Here is a 21,730-nt window from a genome sequence, read left to right as displayed (position 1 = left end):
AAATTATTTTATAATAGTCTTACTATTTAGAGGGCGCCTGGGTGGCTCAGTTGGTTAAGCGACTGCCTTCAGCTCAGGTCATGATCCTGAGGTCCTGGGATCGAGTCCCGCATCGGGCTCCCTGCTTGGCGGGGAGTCTGCTTCTCCCTCTGACCCTCCCCCCTCTCATGCTCTCTATCTCATTCTCTCTCTCTCTCAAATAAATAAATAAAGTCTTTAAAAAAAGTAGTCTTATTATTTAGAGACTAAATTGCCCCAGCAAGCATAAAGTTCTTGAAGACAGGGTTGTATATTAGTCATATCCTTAAATATTTATACATTCTACATCATAAATGTAGTAGAAATTCAGTAAATATTGGAGGAATTGATTTGATAAAAAGGAAATGGTCCCATCCTCATTATCCAAGGACTACCATGTTTTACTTGGTTGGATTCAACAGGATTCAAAACACTTATGGCAGGAGAGGGGGACAGAGAGCCAGTCTCAAGGAAGTGTGGAATGACAGGGTTACAGTTATCTCCCCCCAGAGGAGGGGGCAGGAAGTGGTCAGCATGGGTTCAGTTCTGCCATTTACCTACCCCATTGGAATCTGAGAAAGTTCCTTCCATTCCTGAAATTGAGGAAATTGGACTGTTTAATTGTTTTGCTCCCTTCCAACCCTAAATGTGTGATTCTCTCCCTCTCCCATTTCATCTCCTCTTGTTTTGAATTGAATTGGCAAATCTCACCTAGAAAGTGGCCAAAGGCCAGCTCTACTCCATGTAGGTAAATATCCCCTTTAAAATGTTCACAGGACATAAGTGAGTCTATATTCCTGGTCATCAGTACACCCTTACTAATTTGATTTTAATCTGAGCAATACCAGGAGAATGAAGGAGAGTAGAGCATGAAGATCAGTGATCCAGGAAAGGGGCTTCTTGGTATGATGGAAAGAGCAGTGGATTTGGATTAATGGGATCTCAGTTCAAGTCCCAGTCCTGCCAGTTAGATGGATAGTCCTGAACAGGGTATTTAAATACATTTAATGTTTAATACAAAGAAATTTTTGAGCCCCCATGTAAAAGAGAAAAAAAAAAGATCTTGTTTGTATTAAACACTTCTTTAGTGTATGTATTTAATGACTTTCTCTCATTTTCTGGTGGTCCCAGTGCCCCCTTTGATAATAGATTTCTAACCATGAAGTCTATCGCTTTAACACATCCTCTTTGTCATTAACACGAGTACTATAGTCTTAAGTTACCATCTGCTTTCTGACCTTTAGAATGTCAATTTTTTTAAAGATTTTATTTGTCAGAGAGGGAGAGAGTAAGTACAAGCAGGGGGAGTGTCAGGCAGAGGGAGAAGCAGGCTCGCTGCGTAGCAAGGAGCCCGATGCGGGACTCAATCCCAGGACCCTGGGATCATGACCTGAGCCGAAGGCAGCCGCTTAACTGACTGAGCCACCCAGGAGTCCCTAGAATGTCATTTTTGACACTTTCTGAGGGAACCTGAGGTATTATTCTTGTTTTTGCAGTTCTTTCCTCTCTGTATTCTTCCTAAAAACCTTCACTTCTGTAAGCAAAATTATTATTGATCAGAGAAACTGTCCTTATGGGCAGACTTTTTCCTCTCATTGGTCAGTATGTGACTTGCATAAACAATCAAGGAGTTAAAGTTACTCATTAAGGGCAAATAAGCTGATTCTAAAAGGCCAAGCTCTGATAACTGATGTAAAATCAGAAACATGATACCCATTTAAAGGGGTGTTTTTATGGGGCACCTGGGTGGCTCAGTCGTTAAGCATCTGCCTTTGGCTCAGGTCATGATCCCAGGGTCCTGGGATCCAGCCCTGCATCAAGCTCCCTGCTCGGCAGGAAGCCTGCTTCTCCCTCTCCTGCTCCCCCTGCTTGTGTTCCCTCTCTTGCTGTGTCTCTCTCTGTCAAATACATGAATAAAATCTTTAAAAAAGGGGGGGGTATTTTTATGTGATTTAAATTTGGGCTTTTAAGCCCTCCTTAATGTGAAATACCAGAAGAAGCCCATTATTTCTCCCCTGTAGTCTTTGATCTTTCACCTTGAATTTGTTATGTCTAGTCTTATATTTTATTATATCTGGAAAATAGAAGCATACACAGCATTTCCTTCAAAACTTAAATCATTCGAAACTTCATCTAATTGATCCCTTTGAAACACCAAACTGCCAAGACCACTTTGAGCCCTGACACCCTGTTCTCTGGCATAGCAGCCATTTCTAGTGTTCCTTAAACCACATCTTCCTGCTAAAAGTATCATTGAAAATTAGTCCTGCTTATACGCAAACCACTAATTTCCTTGTATCCACCCAATTTCTAGGCATGATCCAGGGAAGTTTATATTTAATTATTGATGATCCTTTTAAGTGGACAATCCCCTATCATGTGAGTCTCTCAGACCCATTGCTTAATTCAGATATGTAATTGAGCAACTTGCATGCTTCTTATTAAAGTAAGTTCAAATTAACAGGAAAAACTAGGCAGAGATTTGGGTGGCTTTGACTTTGAAGCAATTAGTGTCCATACGTGGAGCCCACTAGAGATTCATTCTCTCTCTCTCTCTCTCTCTCTCTCTCTTTCTCTCTTTCTCTTTCTCTCTGTCTCTCCCCGCCACCCCGTCTCTGTCTCTGTCTCTCTCTCTCTCATAAAAAGAAAAAAAAAAAAATTATTGGCTCATGTAGTTAGGGAGTTCAGGAATGCATCTAGCTTTAGCAATGACTAGATCCAGCTACTAATATTATTTAATTAGAACGGTCCCTTCCCATCTTTCCATATCTCTCCTCATTATTCTTTCTTGTGTGTTGTCTTTACTCTTAGGCAGGATCCTGCCATGTGGTAGCTGAAATGACCTCCTCAGACACCTCACAGCTAGCAACCCCTAAGCAAAAAGAGAGTATTTGTCCTGTTTTTTTAAATAAAAACCCCAGAGAAGATTTTAATTGACCTGGTAGGGGTTGATATGTCCATTCCTGAACCAAGAAGATGGGGTTAGGGGTACTCTGCCAGCCAGGGCCCACCGCCTTTCCCACCTTTGTGCTGTGTCGCCTGGTATGGAGTTAGCACCTAGTCAGTGTTAGTCATTTCATTGTTATCTCAAATTTTGTATGTTCAGAACAGAACTCTTTATTTCTCTTCCTTTCCAAAGACTTCCCCCAGATTTCCCCATTTCAGTAAGTGACACCATCATTCCCTAAATTGTTCAAGCCAGACAACGGTATTCCTGTTTCTTCTTCATGACATAGATACTACAAATTATGATACGTATATATCATATAAATTATATACATATATACATATATCTGTGTATGTGAGTATATCTGACTCAGGATCTTAAGGTAAAAGTGATCTTAGAGATTATCTAGTCTCTCTCACTTGTAAACCCAGAGGAGTTGCCTAGTGACTTGACCCCACTTGTGCTGACTTCAGTCTAGGAATATCTCTTACTACATTGCCTCTTATGTAGTCAGACATGTGCATGTATATGTAGATAAGCAAGGAAAATATTTTTCTGACAATAGAAATCCCTTTTTAATAGGAAAAAAAACTAATGTCTCTCTCAGCAGGCTTTCTCATTAAGAATCATCATTGGGGTGCCTGGGTGGCACAGTCAGTTAAGCATCTGACTCTTGATTTCAGCTCAGGTCATGATCTCAGGGTCGTGAGCTTGAGCCCCGAGTTGGGCTCTGTTCTCAGTGCAGAGTGTGCTTGAGATTCTCCCTCTCCCTCTCCATCTGCCCCTCCCCCTGCTCATGCTCGCTCACTCACTCTCTCAAATAAATAAAATCTTTAAAGAGAATGGGATCTAAGCTTTATCTTAGCTCATTCAGTTCCTAATCCAAAATAGGTATTTTTAATGTTTGAAACTTATTCCCTAATTTACTACTAAATAAGTGGTGTTTTTAATATGATGTGTTGTTCTGACATACACTTTCCTTTCTTCATTTTTTTTTCTTTTCTGAAATCTTTATCGTTTCCTTTCTGTTCACTTAATCCCTTTTAGTTCATTTTTCCTATAAATGGAAGTTTTTATTTTTGAATGATACTAGTAAAAAAAAGACCACCAATTTCTCAACAGAACATATTAGTGACAGCCTTTTGTGAAACTTCTGTCTTAAAAAATAATTATTTGTGGGGCACCTGGGTGGCTCAGTCGTTAAGTGTCTGCCTTTGGCTCAGGTCACGATTCCAGGCTCCTGGGATCGAGCCCCTCATTGGGCTCTCTGCTCAGCGGGAAGCCTGCTTCTCCCTCTCCGACTCCCCCTGCTTGTGTTCCCTCTCTCTCGCTGTGTCTCTCTCTGTCAAATAAATAAAAATTAAAAATAAATAATTTTTTAAAAAACTGATTATTTGCTAATTAATGATGTAGAACCTGATTTATTGTTAAGCTTTAGGATATGAAATGTCATACTAAAATAAATTAACTATTTGTATTGAATATGAATGGATGAGATTTAAACACATGAAATTTTAGTAATTACCTGTAGAAGATTTTAATAATAGATCTACTACCAAGTTTAATATAGGATAGTAACATTTCCTTCTTTAACTTATATGCTTTGTTTCACCTTTTTTCCCTCTTTTTTTACCATATTTCTAAATGTAAAATTTGAGGTGCATTTACTAACATAACCAATTGAGTCCAGATTTTACATGAACTATTATGTAGATAAAAGCAATATTTTTAACATAAGCACCAGGTAAAGAAAATTGGGCATTTATTTATATACAAAGTTTACATAGAATTTTTTTTTAAGATTTTATTTATTTGAGAGAGAACACAAGCAGGGGGAGAAGCAGAGGGAGAGGGAGAAACAGACTCCCTGCTAAATGCAGAGCCTTAAGTGGGCTTATCTCAGGACCCTGTGATCATGATCTGAGCTGAAGTCAGACACTTAACCGACTGAGCCACCCAGGCACCCCAGAATTTTTAATTAAGCAGTAGGCCACAAAATTTATATTTAATCTGAAAAATGTCATTAGTTATAAAATCTTCCCTGCCTTCCAGCATCGTTTGATTTGAAAAAGGCTAAAGTAAGTTTTAAGCTTATTAACTGCTTTCTGATTTCTTTATTTAGTCCCTGAACAAGTTAGGAGGACTTGTTTTTAGGCTTGCCATCCTTATGGAAATTATCTCAGGAAAGATAATTTTCTTTGCATTGGTCTCAGCACTAGAGAAAGCATGACTCTGTGGATTAAGATAAGTGTTCACAGCTTCCCAGTTTCTCTATCTCACAGGAGAATCGAGATACCAGAGGATAAGCCTGTTGGCAGAAAACCTTGTACTGTCAGTTCTGTATTGCAGCTTTACAGAGGCATTCCTTCTAGAATGTCCCAAGGTAGATATTCTAATTCCATCATACTTTCCAGTACATATGGACCGATACACAGAGCTAGCCACTGTTTATTGGAAATGTTACCATCATAATTTGGTAATAAAAAAATGGTGTTTTTCTTTTTTTAATGTCATATTCTATACGGACTTTGTTACAGAATTTAGTTTACTTTCCAGTTTCCCAAAACCTTTTATTATTATTATTATTATTAGCATATAATGTATTATTTGTTTTAGGGGTACAGGTCTGTGATTCATCAGTCTTACACAACACAGAGCTCCCCACAACACATGCTCTCCCCAGTGTCCATCACCCAGCCACCCCTTTCCCCCCACCCCTGCCTCCAGCAACCCTCAGTTTGTTTCCTGAGATTAAGAGTCTCTTATGGTTTGTCTCCCTCTCTGGTTTCCTCTTACTTCATTTTTTCCTCTCTTCCCCTATGATCCTCTGCCTTGTTTCTCAAATTCCACATATCAGTGAGATCATATGATAATTGGTCTTTCTCTGATTGAGTTAAAATGGTGTTATCTTAATTTGTTGTTATGAGCTAGGTAGGTCTCCCCCCACCACCCCCACCAATTTAAAATCTTTATTTTCTGGGGCACCTGAGTGGCTCAGTCAGTTAAGCTCAAATAAATAAATAAAATCTCTTAATAAAATCAAATCTCTATTTTCAGTTATTGTTACTATATTACAGTTCACAGGATTTTAGTACATTCACAGAGATGTATGACCATCACCACAATCAATTTTAGAACATTTTCTTCACCTCAGAAAGAAACCCCATACCTATTAGCAGTCAATTCCCTTCCTTCCACCTCTACCCTAGGTGAATACTAATTTATTTTCTATCCATGTAGATTTGCTTACTTTGGTCATTTCATATACATGGAATCATATACCATGTGAAATCTTATGACTGGCTTCTTTCATCTAGGCATAATATTTTCAGATGTCATCCCAATGTGGCACATATCAGTATTTTGTTGCTCTTTATTGCCAACTTATATACTGTTAGAGAGATACAACATTTTGTTTATCCATTCAGTCATGGATAGACATTTGAGTTGTTTCTGCTTTTTGGCTATTATGAATAAAGCTGCTGTAAACTCATTCATGTATAAGTTTTTATGTTGTTTTTTTTTCTCTTGGGAGTGGAATTGCTGAGTCACTTCATAACTCTGTTTAACCTGAGGAACTAACTGCCAGATTGTCATCAATCCTTTTTTAATCCTTAGCCAGCAAAAACTTTTATCTGCTGTTGTCCTAAGGTAAAACTTTACTTTCTATTCCAAATATTTTAAGGATGAATAATACTTCAGCATTGGGAGTGCTAGCTAATTTACAGAAAATTCTCTGTTGGTAAAATATATACCTAAGGTCTCTTTGCTTACCATTTAATTTCTAGCAATATTTTCAAATAGACTAATAATAACTATGCCAATTGATATCTTCTTATTTTTGTACATTTGAAACTATACTTCACACCAGATGCACTAATAGAGAGTTGCCATGGTTCTAAGTGCAAGAATTCATATTTAAGTTACTTTTTTTTGCTTTTTCTATTTATTTGACAGAGAGAGAGCACAAGTAGGCAGAGGGAGAGGGAGAACCAGGCTCCCCACTGAGCAGGGAGCCCGATGTGGGGCTCCATCCCAGGACCCCGGGATCATGACCTGAGCCAAAGGCAGCCGCTTAACCGACTGAGCCACCCAGGCGCCCCTCTATTTTATTTTTTATTTAAATGCAGTTTAATTAATATACTCTATTATTAGTTTCAGAGGTAGAATTCAGTGATTCATCGGTTGCATACAACACCCAGTGCTCATTACTTCAACTGCCCTCCTTAATACTCATCACCCCAGTTACCCCATCCACCCAGCCACCTCCCCTCCAGCAACCCTGTTTGTTCCCTATAATTGAGAGTCTCTTATGGTTTGCCTCCCTCTCTGTTTTTTTCCTTCCCTTCCCCAATGTTCATCTGTCTTGTTTCTTAAATTCCACATATTTAACTTTCAAAAGGAATTTTAGTTTTTGTTACTTTGTTATATTTTGGATATTTCTGATTATATTTTCCTAATTATAACAGTTTCAACATTAGCTATATATGTATACACTTTTCCCAGTTGAAAGCCATCATTTCTTGGGCGCCTGGGTGGCTCAGTTGGTTAAGCAACTGCCTTCAGCTCAGGTCATGATCCTGGAGTCCCGGGATCGAGTCCTGCATCAGGCTCCCTGCACAGCAGGGAGTATGCTTCTCCCTCTGACCCTCTTCCCTCTTGTGCTCTCTATCTCTCATTCTCTCTGTCAAATAAATAAATAAAATCCTTAAAAAAAAAAAAAGCCATCATTTCTCAGCCTTGGAATATCTTGCAGTATTCCAAGGTTAAGTTATGTTTAGCATACAAATAAACAAATACAGGGCTTTTTTTTTTAAGATTTTATGTATTTATTTGAGACAGTGAGAGAAAGAGATCACAAGCAGAGTGGAGGGGTAGAGGGAGAAGCAGACTCCCTGCCGAGCAGGTGCCTGATGCAGGGCTCAACCCCATGGTCCTGAGATCATGACCTGAGCTGAAGGCAGGCGCTTAACAGACTGAGCCACACAGGTGCCGTTAAAAAAAAAAAAAAAAATACAGTTTAGAAAGCACATCTTTAAACAAATAGTTAAATTAAAAGTTTTGGCCCAAAGGAGGTAAACTTTGTTCATCTGATATATGCAAACATAGGAATCATTTGCCATTGCTAGGCAGATGAAGTATTAATAAGAGATGATTTACCAGCACACAAATATTCATGCAATAATAAATTGCTTTTCCAGAATTTGAATTAAGCCGTAAGATAGGGCTTGTGCCTCGACCACTTCATTACCCATTGTCTCTGCTTCTCAGAGTTTTACATGGGGAGGAATGCAGCCTGTGTGAGCGGAGAGACGGATGGGGAGTGGGGTCTAGTAGGAAAGTGGGGTGAAACCAGAAGGAAGAGAGGATAAAAATCCGGACATCGCCCATGTCCCAGAGAATCCCCAACGTCCCCTTCCCTCTCCTGTTTGCAGTTTTCTCTGTCTAAAGGAGTGAAAACATATGTTGCCTTTGTTAACAGCTTATGCCTAATGTGTAGTTTGTTTTTTTAATGAAAGAATTTTGTGCCTTGGAGCCACTAACATCTTTATCAAGAAGTCCTCTGTTTTAATCACACAAATCATTTGAAATTATACAGAATGGATAATGCCCCACTTTTTTTTTTTGGTACTATTAATTGGGTTTTATTGTTATGTTAATCACCATACATTACATCATTAGTTTTTGATATAGTGTTCTGTGATTCATTGTTTGTGTATAACACCCAGTGCTCCACACAGAACGTGCCCTCCTTAATACCCATCACCAGGGTAACCCATCCTCCCACCCTCCTCCCCGCTAGAACCCTCAGTTTGTTTTTCACAGTGCATCCTCTCTCATGGTTCATCTCCCCCTCAGATTTCCCCCCTTCGTTCTTCCCCTCCTGCTATCTTCTTCTTTTTTTTTTTCCTTAACATATATTGTATTATTTGTTTCAGAGTTACAGATCTGTGATTCAACAGTCTTGCACAATTCACAGTGCTCACCATAGCACATACCCTCCCCGATGTCTATCACCCAGCCACCCCATCCCTCCCACCCACCACCACTCCAGCAACCCTCAGTTTGTTTCCTGAGATTAAGAATTCCTCATATCAGTGAGGTCATATGATACATGTCTTTCTCTGATTGACTTACTTCGCTCAGCATAACACCCTGCAGTTCCATCCACGTTGCTGCAGATGTCAAGATCATTCCTTTTGATGGCTATATAATATTCCATTGTGTATATATACACAATGGAATATTATACACACCACATCTTCTTTATCCATTCATCTGTCGATGGACATCTTGGCTCTTTCCACAGTTTGGCTGTTGTGGACATTGCTGCTATAAACATAGGGGTGCATGTACCCCTTCGGATCCCTACATTTGTATCTTTGGGGTAACTACCCAGTAGTGCAATTGCTGGATCATATGGTAACTCTATTTTCAACTTTTTGAGGAACCTCCACACTGTTTTCTGATAATGCCCCTCTTGCCTTGTTGGATCACTTTATAAAAAGCATATAATGACTTCCTTTAGTGACTGGCATTAACCAGTGTCATCTTTGGTATAGATTGCATATTGTCTATTCAGTCCAACCTTTCTGGGGAGATTTTCTGACTAGACATTTAACAGGGTCATATTATTTGCTCACCTAAAGCATTAATAGTTGGTGATCAGCTCTTTGTCAAGATACATGGTTTTGACCAATTTCTAGGAATTTAGATACAGTTAGTTCATTATTATATACGTAACACTTAACTGAAGTTGCTGGTTTGGGAATTGGTTGGCAGAGCAGTAGAGGAAAAGATGATACGAGAAATGGTGGGGGTGGAGGGAAAGGGTGTGGGGGAGGAGAGAGGGAAAGACTGCAGTAGTAGGCTCCTGTGCCTTGTGACTCTACGTAGGTTTGTTGTGATTGGGGGGCGTGGATAGGAATTTGATCTGTGGATTTTTGGCTTTTGGGCCACCACAGTGTTATCTTGACCCACAAATATGCAAATCACATCCTAATCACTTGACCTCTTTGGTCCGGTATTTGCTTTGCCTTTTCCTTCCAAAGAAGCTGTTATGCTCTATCCCTTTTTTCTCTGCAATTCAGACTTGCTGTAAATACTCTCCCACACATCCCTTTGATGAAGGGTTGCTGGACCTGAGCCAGTTTATTATTTCAGGTCTTGTTCTGCAGCACTGCACATAGCAGTAATGTGAAATCTCTCCAATCCCGTGCCACCTAAAGGTGATCTACTGAGGTCTAGAATCCTTTGTTTAAAATGCAGGTGGCCAGGCAAAAGATTAAATTGGAAAGTCATTGTTTAGTATGAGAGGAGAAGAACTAGTATCTCCTGATCTCCGCACAGAATTGCCATTCAATTCAAAGGATCAAATACACATCCTCAAAACCTAAGATCATGACTCCGGCTGGGTTAAATGCCCCTTCTCAGTGCTCCCATGTTATCCTGTATATATAATGTCCTTATTTCTGTGCTTTAGTTTGTGATTGCCTGCTTCTCTGCCTTTGCTTCCCACTCACACACCCTACTCTTAAATCATGAACTCTTGAGGATGAAGACTGACTGTGTTGCCACTCTGTCTGGCCCATAGTAGGTTCTAAAATAAATATTTGTAGAGTATATGAATTTTTATAGAAGGAAAGTTAGATTGCCAATTGATCTTCAATCCTGTTAGAATATTTAAAATTTCCCCCTCAGATGGCTTTGTTCCCAACAATATTTTACCACTATAATACAGATTTTTAGTAATAAATGTCATTCAGATTCAGATAATACAATTTAATCAGTCAACTTGTATTTCTCATTGCCCTGTAAGTTAATTAGAGCCTGAGTTCTAAAAATGAAAAGAACTAGAGTTTAGTCCTCTGGACCTTCTAAGTGATCTTACCTCAAACACCTCCCCCACTAAATCCTCTTAGTTCCCTTGTTTACTCTTCAGCATACCCTATTTATTCAGTGTAAGTGCACTGAGACTCTGATGTGCAGGCAGCCACTGTATAGGAGCACATGGTTTGATGGGAGAGAGGCATATGAGTCAAGGGTTATAGTGTATGTAGTATGAGGGCTATCACTGAAGTACATACAGTGTGGAATGTAGATCTAAGAGGTGGGACTGTTAGGGAAAGGTGGTCCGAGAGAGTGACATTCATGCAGAGTCTTCAAGGATGAGGAGTTGAGATTTGAGGGAAGGGGATAAGCATGACAGGGAAAGGGAATAGCATACGGAGAAAACTAGAAGCATGTAGACACAGAAGTGACAAGTATATATTCAGGGAATTCTTAGAAGATGAGGCCAAAGGGAAAAGGCAGGCCTGAATAGATGCCTGTGAAGGAGTATGGAATTTAACCTGTAGGCCAGAGGGGAAGTCATTAAAAAATTTTCAACAGGTTGTGTCTGCTTTCAGCTCAGGTCACGGGTCCTGGGAACGAGCCCCGTGTCAGGCTCCTTGCTCAGCGGGGAGTCTGCTTCTCCCTCTCCCTCTGCCCTTACCCCCACTTGTGCACGTGCTCTCTTTCTCAAATAAAATCTTTAAAAAAAAATTTTTTTTCAACAGAGGAATGACATGATCTCACTGTTCCCTACCTGTGTCTTTCCTTCAGGGACTTTTGTGACCTGTGTTACCCTATCATTACTATTACTTTCTCTACTAATGAGTTATGCCAAATTAATTCATTTGGTTAGAGTAAAATGACTTTAGGTTGCAGTTTAGAACATTCTAAAACAAAAAAAAAAATTCTAAAACTCCAGAAATGTCCCCTTCCCCACCTTCCACCAAAAAAAAAAAGAATTCTGTACCATGGCTAGATACTGTGAGCCTAATCCCATCTCGTTACCTGACAAACTGACAGACTGAAGATCTCATTCTGTTCTTACTGTTGGAAAGGAAATAAAGAGTGACTTTTCATTAAGAAAACAGAATATTCCATAGCCTTATACTAATTTAACAAAATGAGTATGGACTATACATGAAAGCAACTGAATTTGTACACTTGAGACTTCACTATCTTGTGTTTAACCCTTTTGAGGCTTTTCATGTTCTGTATCTGGCTTCTGAATGGGCATGCTAGACTTGAAGTCCAGAGAGCTCCTGTCTCACAACCACAGCACTCCCAGCAATTGCTCTTTTCAGTTTTGACCCAGAGCAGTGCAGCCAGTTGTTTGATTATTTATGTCCAGGTTCATAGCCAACCTCACAGTAGATCATCCTTTGGGATTTTACAAAGATGTCATTCTTGGCATCTAAACTGAAAGCCCTTTGTGTTCCAGCACATCATTTTCCCTTTATGAATACTGTTTAATTAGAAAGTAGCTTATGAACAGTGTCTCATTTTAAAAATGTGATTTGAAGTGGCAGATAGCAGATGTGCATATTACCTGGATGGCTTGAGCCTTTATGCTTACTCATTGGCACAGATCCCTTAGTGAGGGCAACTGCAGAAAGTGTGGGAGGCAAGCAGGCTTCTTCCTGGGGAAACCCAGGCCTCATTTGATTCATTGCTGCCACCTGCTGGGCCATGGCTGCTGGAATGGGAAGGCCACACCGGTAGTCCTGCTAAGCCCATCCAGGGCTGTGTAGTTCCAGTGTTAATCAGCTGTTGTTTCTAGGTGAAAACCCACCCCTAAATGAAAGGATCTAAACAGTAGAGCATTGGGCGCCTGGGTGGCTCAGTTGGTTAAGCGACTGCCTTCAGCTCAGGTCATGATCCCGGGGTCCTGGGATCGAGTCCCACATCGGGCTCACTGCTCAGCAGGGAGCCTGCTTCTCCCTCTGACCCTCTCCCCGCACCCCTCAAATAAATAAATAAATAAATAAAATCTTTAAACAGTAGAGCATTATACCAGTCAGTGTAAGGTGGTATTCGATTGTGTTTGTTAACACAGAATCCCCAAGCAGTTGTGAGGCTCATAGAACTAAGCAACACTTCGAGGACTCAAGATCCTAGAGTGTTAGAGCTGGATGAACCCTTAAAGCAGATGCATTGGAGCTATAGTGTAGTTAAATCAGAGTCTCTTAGAGGCTTGTGAAAATGCAGATTCCCAGGCCTGGCCCCAGAGATTTTGATTCACTAGGCCTAAGATGAGAGGTTTATTTAACAAGTTTCCCATGAGGTTCTAGGGCAAGTAGTCCAGCCCTAGGAAGAGCACTGCCTTAAACATTATCTCTGTAAGAGCTTCTCAACCATTTTTCTAATCAGTGCCTCATTTCAATAAGTAAAAAAATATTACATCTCCTATCAACAGGGTGAGTCACTGGTACTTTAACTGGTTCTCTGAAGCATATACACAAAATATTACTAGACTGGTTCTGCAGGGGGAAAAGCACTTTTTAAAAGATTTTATTTATTCATTTGAGAAAGAGTGCATGAGAGAGAGAGGGACGGAGGGCACAAGCAGGGGCAGGGGCCGATAGAGAAGCAGACTCCCTACTGAACAGGAAGCCCAACCACGAGGATGCGGGGCTCGATCCCAGGACCCCAAGATCATGACCGGAGTTGAAGGCAGACACTTAACCGACTGAGCCACCCAGGAGCCCCAAGAAACACTTATAAATAATTAACTTTTCTCTCTATCGCCAAGCAGGAAGTACTATAATTTAATGGGTTAATTTATAGTGGAATGCTTTTTGGCTTTGGGCATTGGCAAGTAAAGATAGGGTTTGGTATTATATTTATCACAGTCATCATTTCCCTGAATATAGTAATCATTTGGTTAATGTGTATTGAATTTTGAGGGACCTAAAATGACATAAAACAGAGTTCTGCCCTATGTCATTGCTCACCTCTTTCCTCTGGAGGAGCCGAGCCTGAGAAAACTGCAGGCCCCATGGGATTTTAGTATGTCTTATTATCACTTCTTATTCCTTACCCTGTCTTAGCAAGCTTGGCCAAGATCAAAACGATACTAAAGACGAATAATAACCTTCCTTATTACACAGGAAAAACAAGTGGCCTGATAGCAAATTTGGAAAGTCACCTTAGAATTGAGAATTCTGGATGCCTGTCATGTGCTTGCTTTCTAGAATATTATCGTCCCAAAAATATTTGTTATTTTTTATATATGCTCCTGCTTCTGAAATGACTGGCTCCAATCCAAGAATAACCCTATCCAACTGTGAACTGAGTGAGGCCACTGAATTCAAGGGAAGATCACACATGGTATACTGTGTCATCTTAGTAAACAGTGAGCACCAGTAACTTCCTAGTGTATTTTCCTCTAGACTTCTTTTTCAAGCTCTCAGGTCATTGGCATTCCAGACTTCCAATCCCTTTAATGCAAATGAGTGTATATTTAACACAGTTATCATGTACTGCATGTATAGAACCAAGAGGCAGTTTATTGAACATCTTTATAGAGAAATCTTGTTGAGCTTTCAAGATCATAATTTGTATTACTCGTGAGTGTGGTTTGGTGTATGGTTTTATTTTAAATTTTGTTTCGCCTTCATAGTCTCATCTTGGGTTGTTTTTGTTTTTGTTTTTGTTTTTGTTTTTAGGGATACCTAAAGGAAATCTTGAAAGAAATTGGCGTTCAGAATGTAAAAGGGACCCACAAAAACACATGGGAGCTGAAGCCAGAGTATAGACATTATCAAGGAGAAGAAAAGAGTGATTAAGAAGACTCTTAGCCAGCATGCTAACAGAACAACTAAAGGGCGATGAGCTGAGGAAGCACCACTGATACTCAAATACTTGAGTACCATCTGTTGTAGGGGTAAAATGACTGGAACTTTAATTTCCCTAGGTAAATTTTTTAAACAATAATTCTTGTAAAGTTACTCAAGTGTTTTTTTGAGGAAAAAATTTATTTATAGGCTTGTATTAAACTAGATTATTCAGAATGGGGTGAGGGGTTGGGGGGGTTAAGAAGGTTTTTTTTTTTATTGACTTTTAAATGTAAAACTAGGAAATGTTTTCTAAATGAGGACTCTCTGTCCTTGTTTTATCTCTGAGGATCTGAGGTAATACAAATCCAAAGTGAATGGCAAAGCAAGAAAAAAGTAGTCAACTACAGAAAGTCTTAAAAGGAATAAAAAACCAAAGTTCCTTATTCTGAAATTGTCAAAGAACAAAGCTGTCTTTATTTATTTATTTTTACAGGTGATCATGTTTCATAGTTACACCCATTAATAAAGAAGAGAGCATTTATGTTTGTACCTAAGAGAGCAGTTTTCATCATTAGCTTGCATATTTTGCCCTAGTGTTAGTGACATGAGAAATGGAAAAAATCTTGGCCAATGAGTATTTCTTTTATTTGCTTTTATTTATTTTTTAAAAGATTTATTTATTTAAGTAATCTCTACACCCAGCATGGAACTCAAACTCATGACCCCGCAATCAAGAGTCGCATGGTCTACCGACTGAGCCAACCTGGTACCCCTCTTTTATTTTGCTTTTAAAGGAATTAGAAATTAAATATTTTTCCAGTAATTCAAGATATGTCTCCCCTGTCCAGATTATAAGCTTCTCAGAAACCGACTTTGCTCCAGAATTTTGCTGCATACTCAACTGGCAGGTATTGCGTCGCCTGACAAATGATGTTGACAAACTAACAGAGGTTGTAGGGGTGAGGCTGATACGTGTTAGGCAGGCACAGAAACAAGCATCCCCACAAACAAGACCACCAAAACAAAAGAAGCTTTAACAAATTAAACACAAAAAGTTACTTTTTATTTGTTCATTTTGTCAGTTGCTTCTGTATGCTTGCAACCAAGAAGTAGCAAATGCCAAAAATTTAAGAAAATGTTATATAATTAAAGCAAATCAAGGAGAAACCTATCCATTGAGATAAATATTTTCCGGTATTATTTGATTTTCAGCAGAACACCAGCATACTGAGGTTGAGTACTACTGCAATGAGAAAATGTTTATCTTTGCATTCCCACTGTGAAATAAAATTCTGGTGAGGGAGGGTGGTCTTATTCTACTTTGTTCTGGTGCAGGAACCAGATATATCCCCCTTACCTTTCAGTTTCTGGCGGAGACTGAGTGTCAGGAAGCAGATGGATAATGGTGTGACAGATCTGTAGAGAACTGAGAATCTTGGATACCTGTCATGTGCTTGGTTCATAGCATGTATCTTCCCCCCAAACCTTGTCTTTTTTTGATGTTTGGTCCTGCCCTGAAACAGACCTCTGTGTCCTCTCCCTCTGTCTTTACTTTTTATGGTGACAGTGGCTGCCAGATTGAACTGTGTAGCTGCTAGCCGAGCTGTGTCTCCTCTGAGGCTCTGCTCTGGTATTTCTGCAGATCTGGTGTCTTCAGCTTAGTTTAGGTATCTTGTACCTCATCACACCTGACAGTATCTGCTCGAGTCTCTTAAACACTTGTTACCTGTTCAGTGGCATAGCTAATCTAGGCGGTAAACTGGTACCATTCCTGATTAGATTTTTTGAAATTGCTTTCCCATTTGATACTAAAATGTGGCTACTGGTAATGAAGGAGACTCTCTCTGGGTTCCTTTATTCTTTTATTTCAGAACTCTCTTACTTTATAAACATGCTTTCGACAGCCAACTATCAGGAAGGAGGAGTCCTAAGCCCTTATAACCACTGTGAGATCGAGAGAGGAAAGCTAGTAAGAAGGATACACATCTGGTGAGATGTCACATCATAAGAGCACAGGAGGGCCATGTTTCATAGGTGATTTAAACTCCGCTAGTTGCACACACTTAAGGGATGTTTTAACCAACAAATTGTAATAAATATATTATGGTTGCTGGGCATTGGAAAGATTTGAAATTACATGTTGCCACAGTAACTTCTAAAATGATAGATCTTAAAAAAGAAAACAGTTTTGCTCTGTTGTATCAAAAGCAGCCCTTAAAGGAGTTCAGCAGAGTTGGAGTTGTTCCTAAAGGTCTATGAACAAATTTTCTTTGGAGCTTATTTTCATCATTGTTGGTACTTATCAGTGAAATAAGAATAAACACTTATCAGGCCCTTATGTGGCTGGCAGTGTGTTAAATGCTCTAAAATATCTCATTTTATCCTCAGAAATAGCTCTGAGAGGTAGACAATGACCGTTTTATAGAACCATTTCCTGCCCAACACACTGTCATGAGACCTGATCCGTCTTTGAGGAGAATTCTACCTTTGGGCCAAAGTGAATACCAGAGTTTACTTTTCCAGAAACCTTCCCCCCCACACACAAATCCTCCCCTCCAGGAAAATGATGCAGACCCCAGAAGAAGTTGTGAGAGCAAAGGAGTTTGTCTTTGGCATCTCTAATACAAACACAGGATGAAAACTGAGCTCCCTCCTTTAAAGTCAAGATCCCCCTGCTAAAATTTTCCTCCCTACTACACTTCAAGTACCCAGGTGGGGTGCACACCTTAAGAATGGCCTTCTTCGACCTCCATAGGAGTTAAGGACCCCTGTGGAATGTGATAGGAGGCTGGGGCACTGCGCTGAGGGGCACTGCCTTATAGTCAGCCTTCATGGGGCTGGGCACCCACCTTTCATCCCAATACGTTGGCCATTTTCCCTAGCATTTGTGTCAGAGTCCAGGAGATGATAAGCTGGTTTTCTTTTCAACTCAGTTTTCTTTCTGAAGTGGGTCAGAGCAGCTTCTTAAGCCTAATATTTTCATGTGTAGGAGGAATCAGAGATTGCTTTTTAATCTTCCTTTTCTTCACGTATTTCCATCTTTTCTTCTTCCTACTTCCTGGTCTTTGAGCAAGTACCACCATCCATAGTACACTAGTACCATGTAAATCTGATTGACGGCGGCATAAGCCTTTAATAGTTTATTATAAGAAAATCAACAGCTTTTATCTTTGTTAGAAGTCATCTAAATTAACAAGGACATTTTAGATGCTTTAGCTTCCAGTTTAAACTAGATTCTGTCAGATCAGTTAGTCTTAAATTTAAAAAAATTTAGCCTAAAATTTTTTTAAGATTTTATTTATTTGACAGAGACACAGCGAGAGAGGGAACACGAGCAGGGGGAGTGGGAGAGGGAGAAGCAGGCTTCCTGCTGAGCAGGGAGCCTGATGTAGGGCTCAATCCCAGGACCCTGGCGAGCTGAAGGCAGATGCTCAACGACTGAGCCACCCAGGTGCCCCAAATTTTAGGGTTTTAAAGAACGATTTTCTTAAAGTGCACCATATTTTTAAATGTTGAAATTTGTATTTAAAATCTTAAGATACGAGATTTTTATTGTCTTGTGGAAATCTAAGTGCACCAGAAGATATGTTGCTGGACTAAACACCGTAGGGTGGCATGGTCATGGAGCACAGTGGTGGTTTATTGGCAAGTATTTACCGACCACGATTATATCCCAGGCACTGTGGATACTAAAGTGCTAGACATAAGAGGCGTTCACAGTCTAGTGGGAAATAGAGAATGTAGATGGATACAACAGTGTGTGGGTAGAGAAGTGTGAACTGAGTGTTGCAATCAATCAGAATATTCCAGTTAATTCATTGTTGCCATTTATGTTCTACATGAATTTCCAATTTTTAAAGCATTTGAATGCAGTAATATATACTTAATTTTAACTTCTTTGAATATAATTTGACCATTGAAAATTCCTAAAACACAAGGGGATTTGTACAATGCCTAAGGATCATTATTATGAACACATACAGTGGATGTCTGTAATACATCGATCTCGTTAATAGAATGCTAAATTGAAGGGCTCACGGAGCTAGTCCTTGTGACATGTAAGCCTTATTTCTACTTCATACATTTCTTACTTACATTTCTACTTCTTATTTCTTCTTCTTACATTCTATTTTCTCTCCTTGATGAACAAAAGCCTGGGAAACAAAAGCCTCGTTCTGTGAAAACCCACTAAAATGTCCCCTGTGTGCCAGGCACCAGGAGCAAAGGTTGATGGGTGTCTGTAATAATGTGCCTTACATGCCAGCAGTTCTCTGCCTATGTTACTAAATAAGCAGGAAGAATAATAGCTTTTGTTTAGTGGACCTTTGCTGTATGCCAGGCACTGTGCTAAAAGCATTTGACTCCTATTCCTCATTGAATCCTCACAACAGCGCTAAAATATGGGTCTCTTTCTGCCTTTGTTTTATAGATGTGGAACATCAGGTCCTGAAAGGTTGAAGAACCTAACCAAGGTCATAACCAAGGTAGTCAGGGGCAGAGCCAGATTCAAATCCCAGAAGAACACTCAGCAGTGCAGGCTCTTAGTTACTATTATGTGTATGAAGTAAGTGTACTTTTATGGGTCCCATGCTGCTGATTGCCCTTAGCTGTAATTCACCTGCCCAGAGTCTCCCGTTTGGTTTTTTGTTGTTTGTTTTATTGTTATTAATATTACTGAGGTGTAATTGACCTATAATTCTTTTGTATTTGACTTCTTACGAATGGGTAGCAAAGTCTCAAGTTATCTTTCTTGAATCTAAAGAGAGTTAATTCTGGATTCTACCTGAGTTGTTTTGCCTTTAGAGGTTAGTTTCCAATTTTTTTTTTTTTTTAAGATTTTATTTATTTGACAGACACAGCAAGAGAGGGAACACAGGCAGGGGGAGTGGGAGAGGGAGAAGCAGGCTTCCCGCTGAGCAGGGAACCCGATGCGGGGTTCGATCCCAGGACCCTGAGATCATGATCCAAGCCGAAGGCAGACGCTTAACCAACTGAGCCACCCAGGCACCCCTAGTTTCCAGTTTTTGTTGAGGTTCTGGAGTTTCTTACGGAATGATGTTCCTTTTTTTTTTCTCAGCTCTAGATGCAGATGAGATTTTTCCCAGGAATGACTGCAGATGGCCAATGTACTTGATTTACTTACATTCTAGACCACCCAGGCTTATGAGAAAGTTGTGATTTGGCTGGTCACAGTTGAGGGTCTCTGCCATGGCCTCGTAAGCACACAGGAAGTCCATCAGTTTGGGACTGCTCAGTAATGGGGATACAGAGCTCAATACCAACAGGCCCTTGCTTCCAGACACTCCCAGTATTGGAGAGGACTTGGAGGCAAACAAATAGCCAACATAGTGTATCAAGTGCAGCAATAGAAACACATGGCAGAATGTTTTAAGAGCTACATGGATTCAAAGTAAGTCACTTAGAGCAAGTTGTTTGCTTTGTGTTCCTCTTAGTTTCATCATCTGTGAAATAGATAAAAGTCTACCTCACAGAACTGTGGTGAAAGTTAAATGAGTCAACATATCAGCGCTGTATTTAGACCTGTGCATGGGAATTTTCTTGGTGATGCTGTAGTGCAGAAGAATTGCTGGCTCTTTCTGTTGGACAGCTGACTTTGTGCCATTCTACTGTTGCTGTATGGGGTTAAGGAACATAACTATATTTTTTTAAAAAAGAGTCAATATATGTAAAGCACTTAGAACACTGTGTGACCTGTAGAAAGTACTTTATCATATACAAAATATGTAAAATATGGAAGTATCACAGAGAATGAAATGATTAATTACATCTTTGGGGAGTCAGGAAAGCATTCCTCGAGCAGCCCCTGAAGTGGGTTTTGAACAGGGGTCTAGGAGTTCAGCAAGATTCAGGGAGCAGAATGTACAGAAAGAACAAGTGCATGCATCTTACTTCACAAGGTGGTTGGAGTGAGAACCCACACACACCTTCAGTGCACTCCTAGATACAGCTTGGTGTAGTTGAGTGTGGCTCAACATGTCACATCCAGTCTTAGTCTGATAGAAGAATGTGGAGGGCAAGTCATCGCTGCCTGGGACCAGGTGGAATGGATGAGCAGCTAGGCAGGACTAGCCTCCTTCGGTCGAACACACAAGTTCACAATGATGCAAATAACCTAACTGCTCCCTATTTGCAGCATGCTTTTCTACTTTGATTCATCCCTGAATACATTTCTTTAATATAGTCCAATTGAAGTGACAGTGGAAACCATTAGTGAATTACATGTTAGAGGTTTGAAGTCCCGATCCTTTATCCTTCCACCACTGCAAACTCTAATTAATAAAGATAAATAGGGAGCTGGAGCTAAATGAGGTCAGATGCACCTTACTAACAGAGGCCCGGTAACTCCCAGCTGGACTAGAGGACCTAGCTAAGAGCTGAAGAGAGAGTTCCTTATCCTTCTCCTCAGTTGGTGATGACTGGCTGACCACTGGTAGGCAGTTGGCCTAACTTATCATTTGCAGGTGAAAAACCTGGAACAGCTGGGAGAAGACATCCAAATGGCCAGCAGGTACATAAAAGATACTAAATATCACTAATCATCAGGGAAATGCAAATCAAAATGACAATGAGATACCACCTTACACCTGTTAGAATGGCTAAGGTCAAGAAGACAAGAGATAACAAACGCTGGCAAGGCTGTGGGGAAAAGGGAACCTTCATACACTATTGGTGGAATGTAACTGTTCAGTCACTATGGAAAACAATATGGAGGTTCCTCAAAAAATTAAAAATCTACTTATTCCACTTATGGGTATGTACCCAAAGGAAATGAAAACAGGATATCAAAGAAGTGTATGCATGCCCATTTTATTGCAGCATTATTTACAATAGCTAAGATGGAAACAACCCCAGTACCCATCAACAGATAAATGGATAAAGAAGATGTGAGATAGATATATGTTGATAAGAAATATCTTCAGGAATATTGTTGAGCCATGAAAAAGAAGAAAATCCTGCCATGTATGGACCTTGAAGACATTATGCTGAATGAGATAAATCAGAGAAAGACAAATAGTCTTAAATGTGGCATTCACTTTTATGTGGAATCAAAAAAGTCAAATTCATAAAAGCAGAGAGTAAAATGGCGGTCCCTGGAACTGGGGGCAGTGGGGGGATAGAAGAAATGTTAAAGGGT

General features: G+C 39.9%; 1 protein-coding gene and 1 non-coding gene across 2 annotated transcripts in view; both read left to right on the top strand.

The window, feature by feature from the left end:
- GTF2F2 (general transcription factor IIF subunit 2) overlaps nucleotides 1–15,878 on the top strand; it is a 150,459-nt gene extending 134,581 nt beyond the window's left edge. Inside the window, exon 8 of the mRNA XM_028103254.2 lies at nucleotides 14,464–15,878. Within this exon, the coding sequence (XP_027959055.1) occupies nucleotides 14,464–14,583 (120 nt within the window). The 3' untranslated portion in view covers nucleotides 14,584–15,878. The remainder of the gene's footprint in view (nucleotides 1–14,463) is intronic.
- Nucleotides 15,879–20,099: 4,221 nt separating this feature from the next.
- On the top strand, nucleotides 20,100–20,230 carry LOC114212988 (small nucleolar RNA SNORA46). Its single transcript, XR_003610094.1, has one exon. It is a non-coding gene; the product is annotated as a small nucleolar RNA SNORA46 (small nucleolar RNA).
- The last annotated feature ends 1,500 nt before the right edge of the window (nucleotides 20,231–21,730 follow it).

This window comes from Eumetopias jubatus, unplaced genomic scaffold (genome assembly GCF_037043125.1).
Source record: "Eumetopias jubatus isolate StellerSeaLion01/CBP00866 unplaced genomic scaffold, mEumJub1_p1.0 scaffold_3, whole genome shotgun sequence".
NCBI classification, from domain to species: Eukaryota; Metazoa; Chordata; class Mammalia; order Carnivora; family Otariidae; genus Eumetopias; species Eumetopias jubatus.
This window is presented reverse-complemented; position numbering and strand designations above follow the sequence as displayed.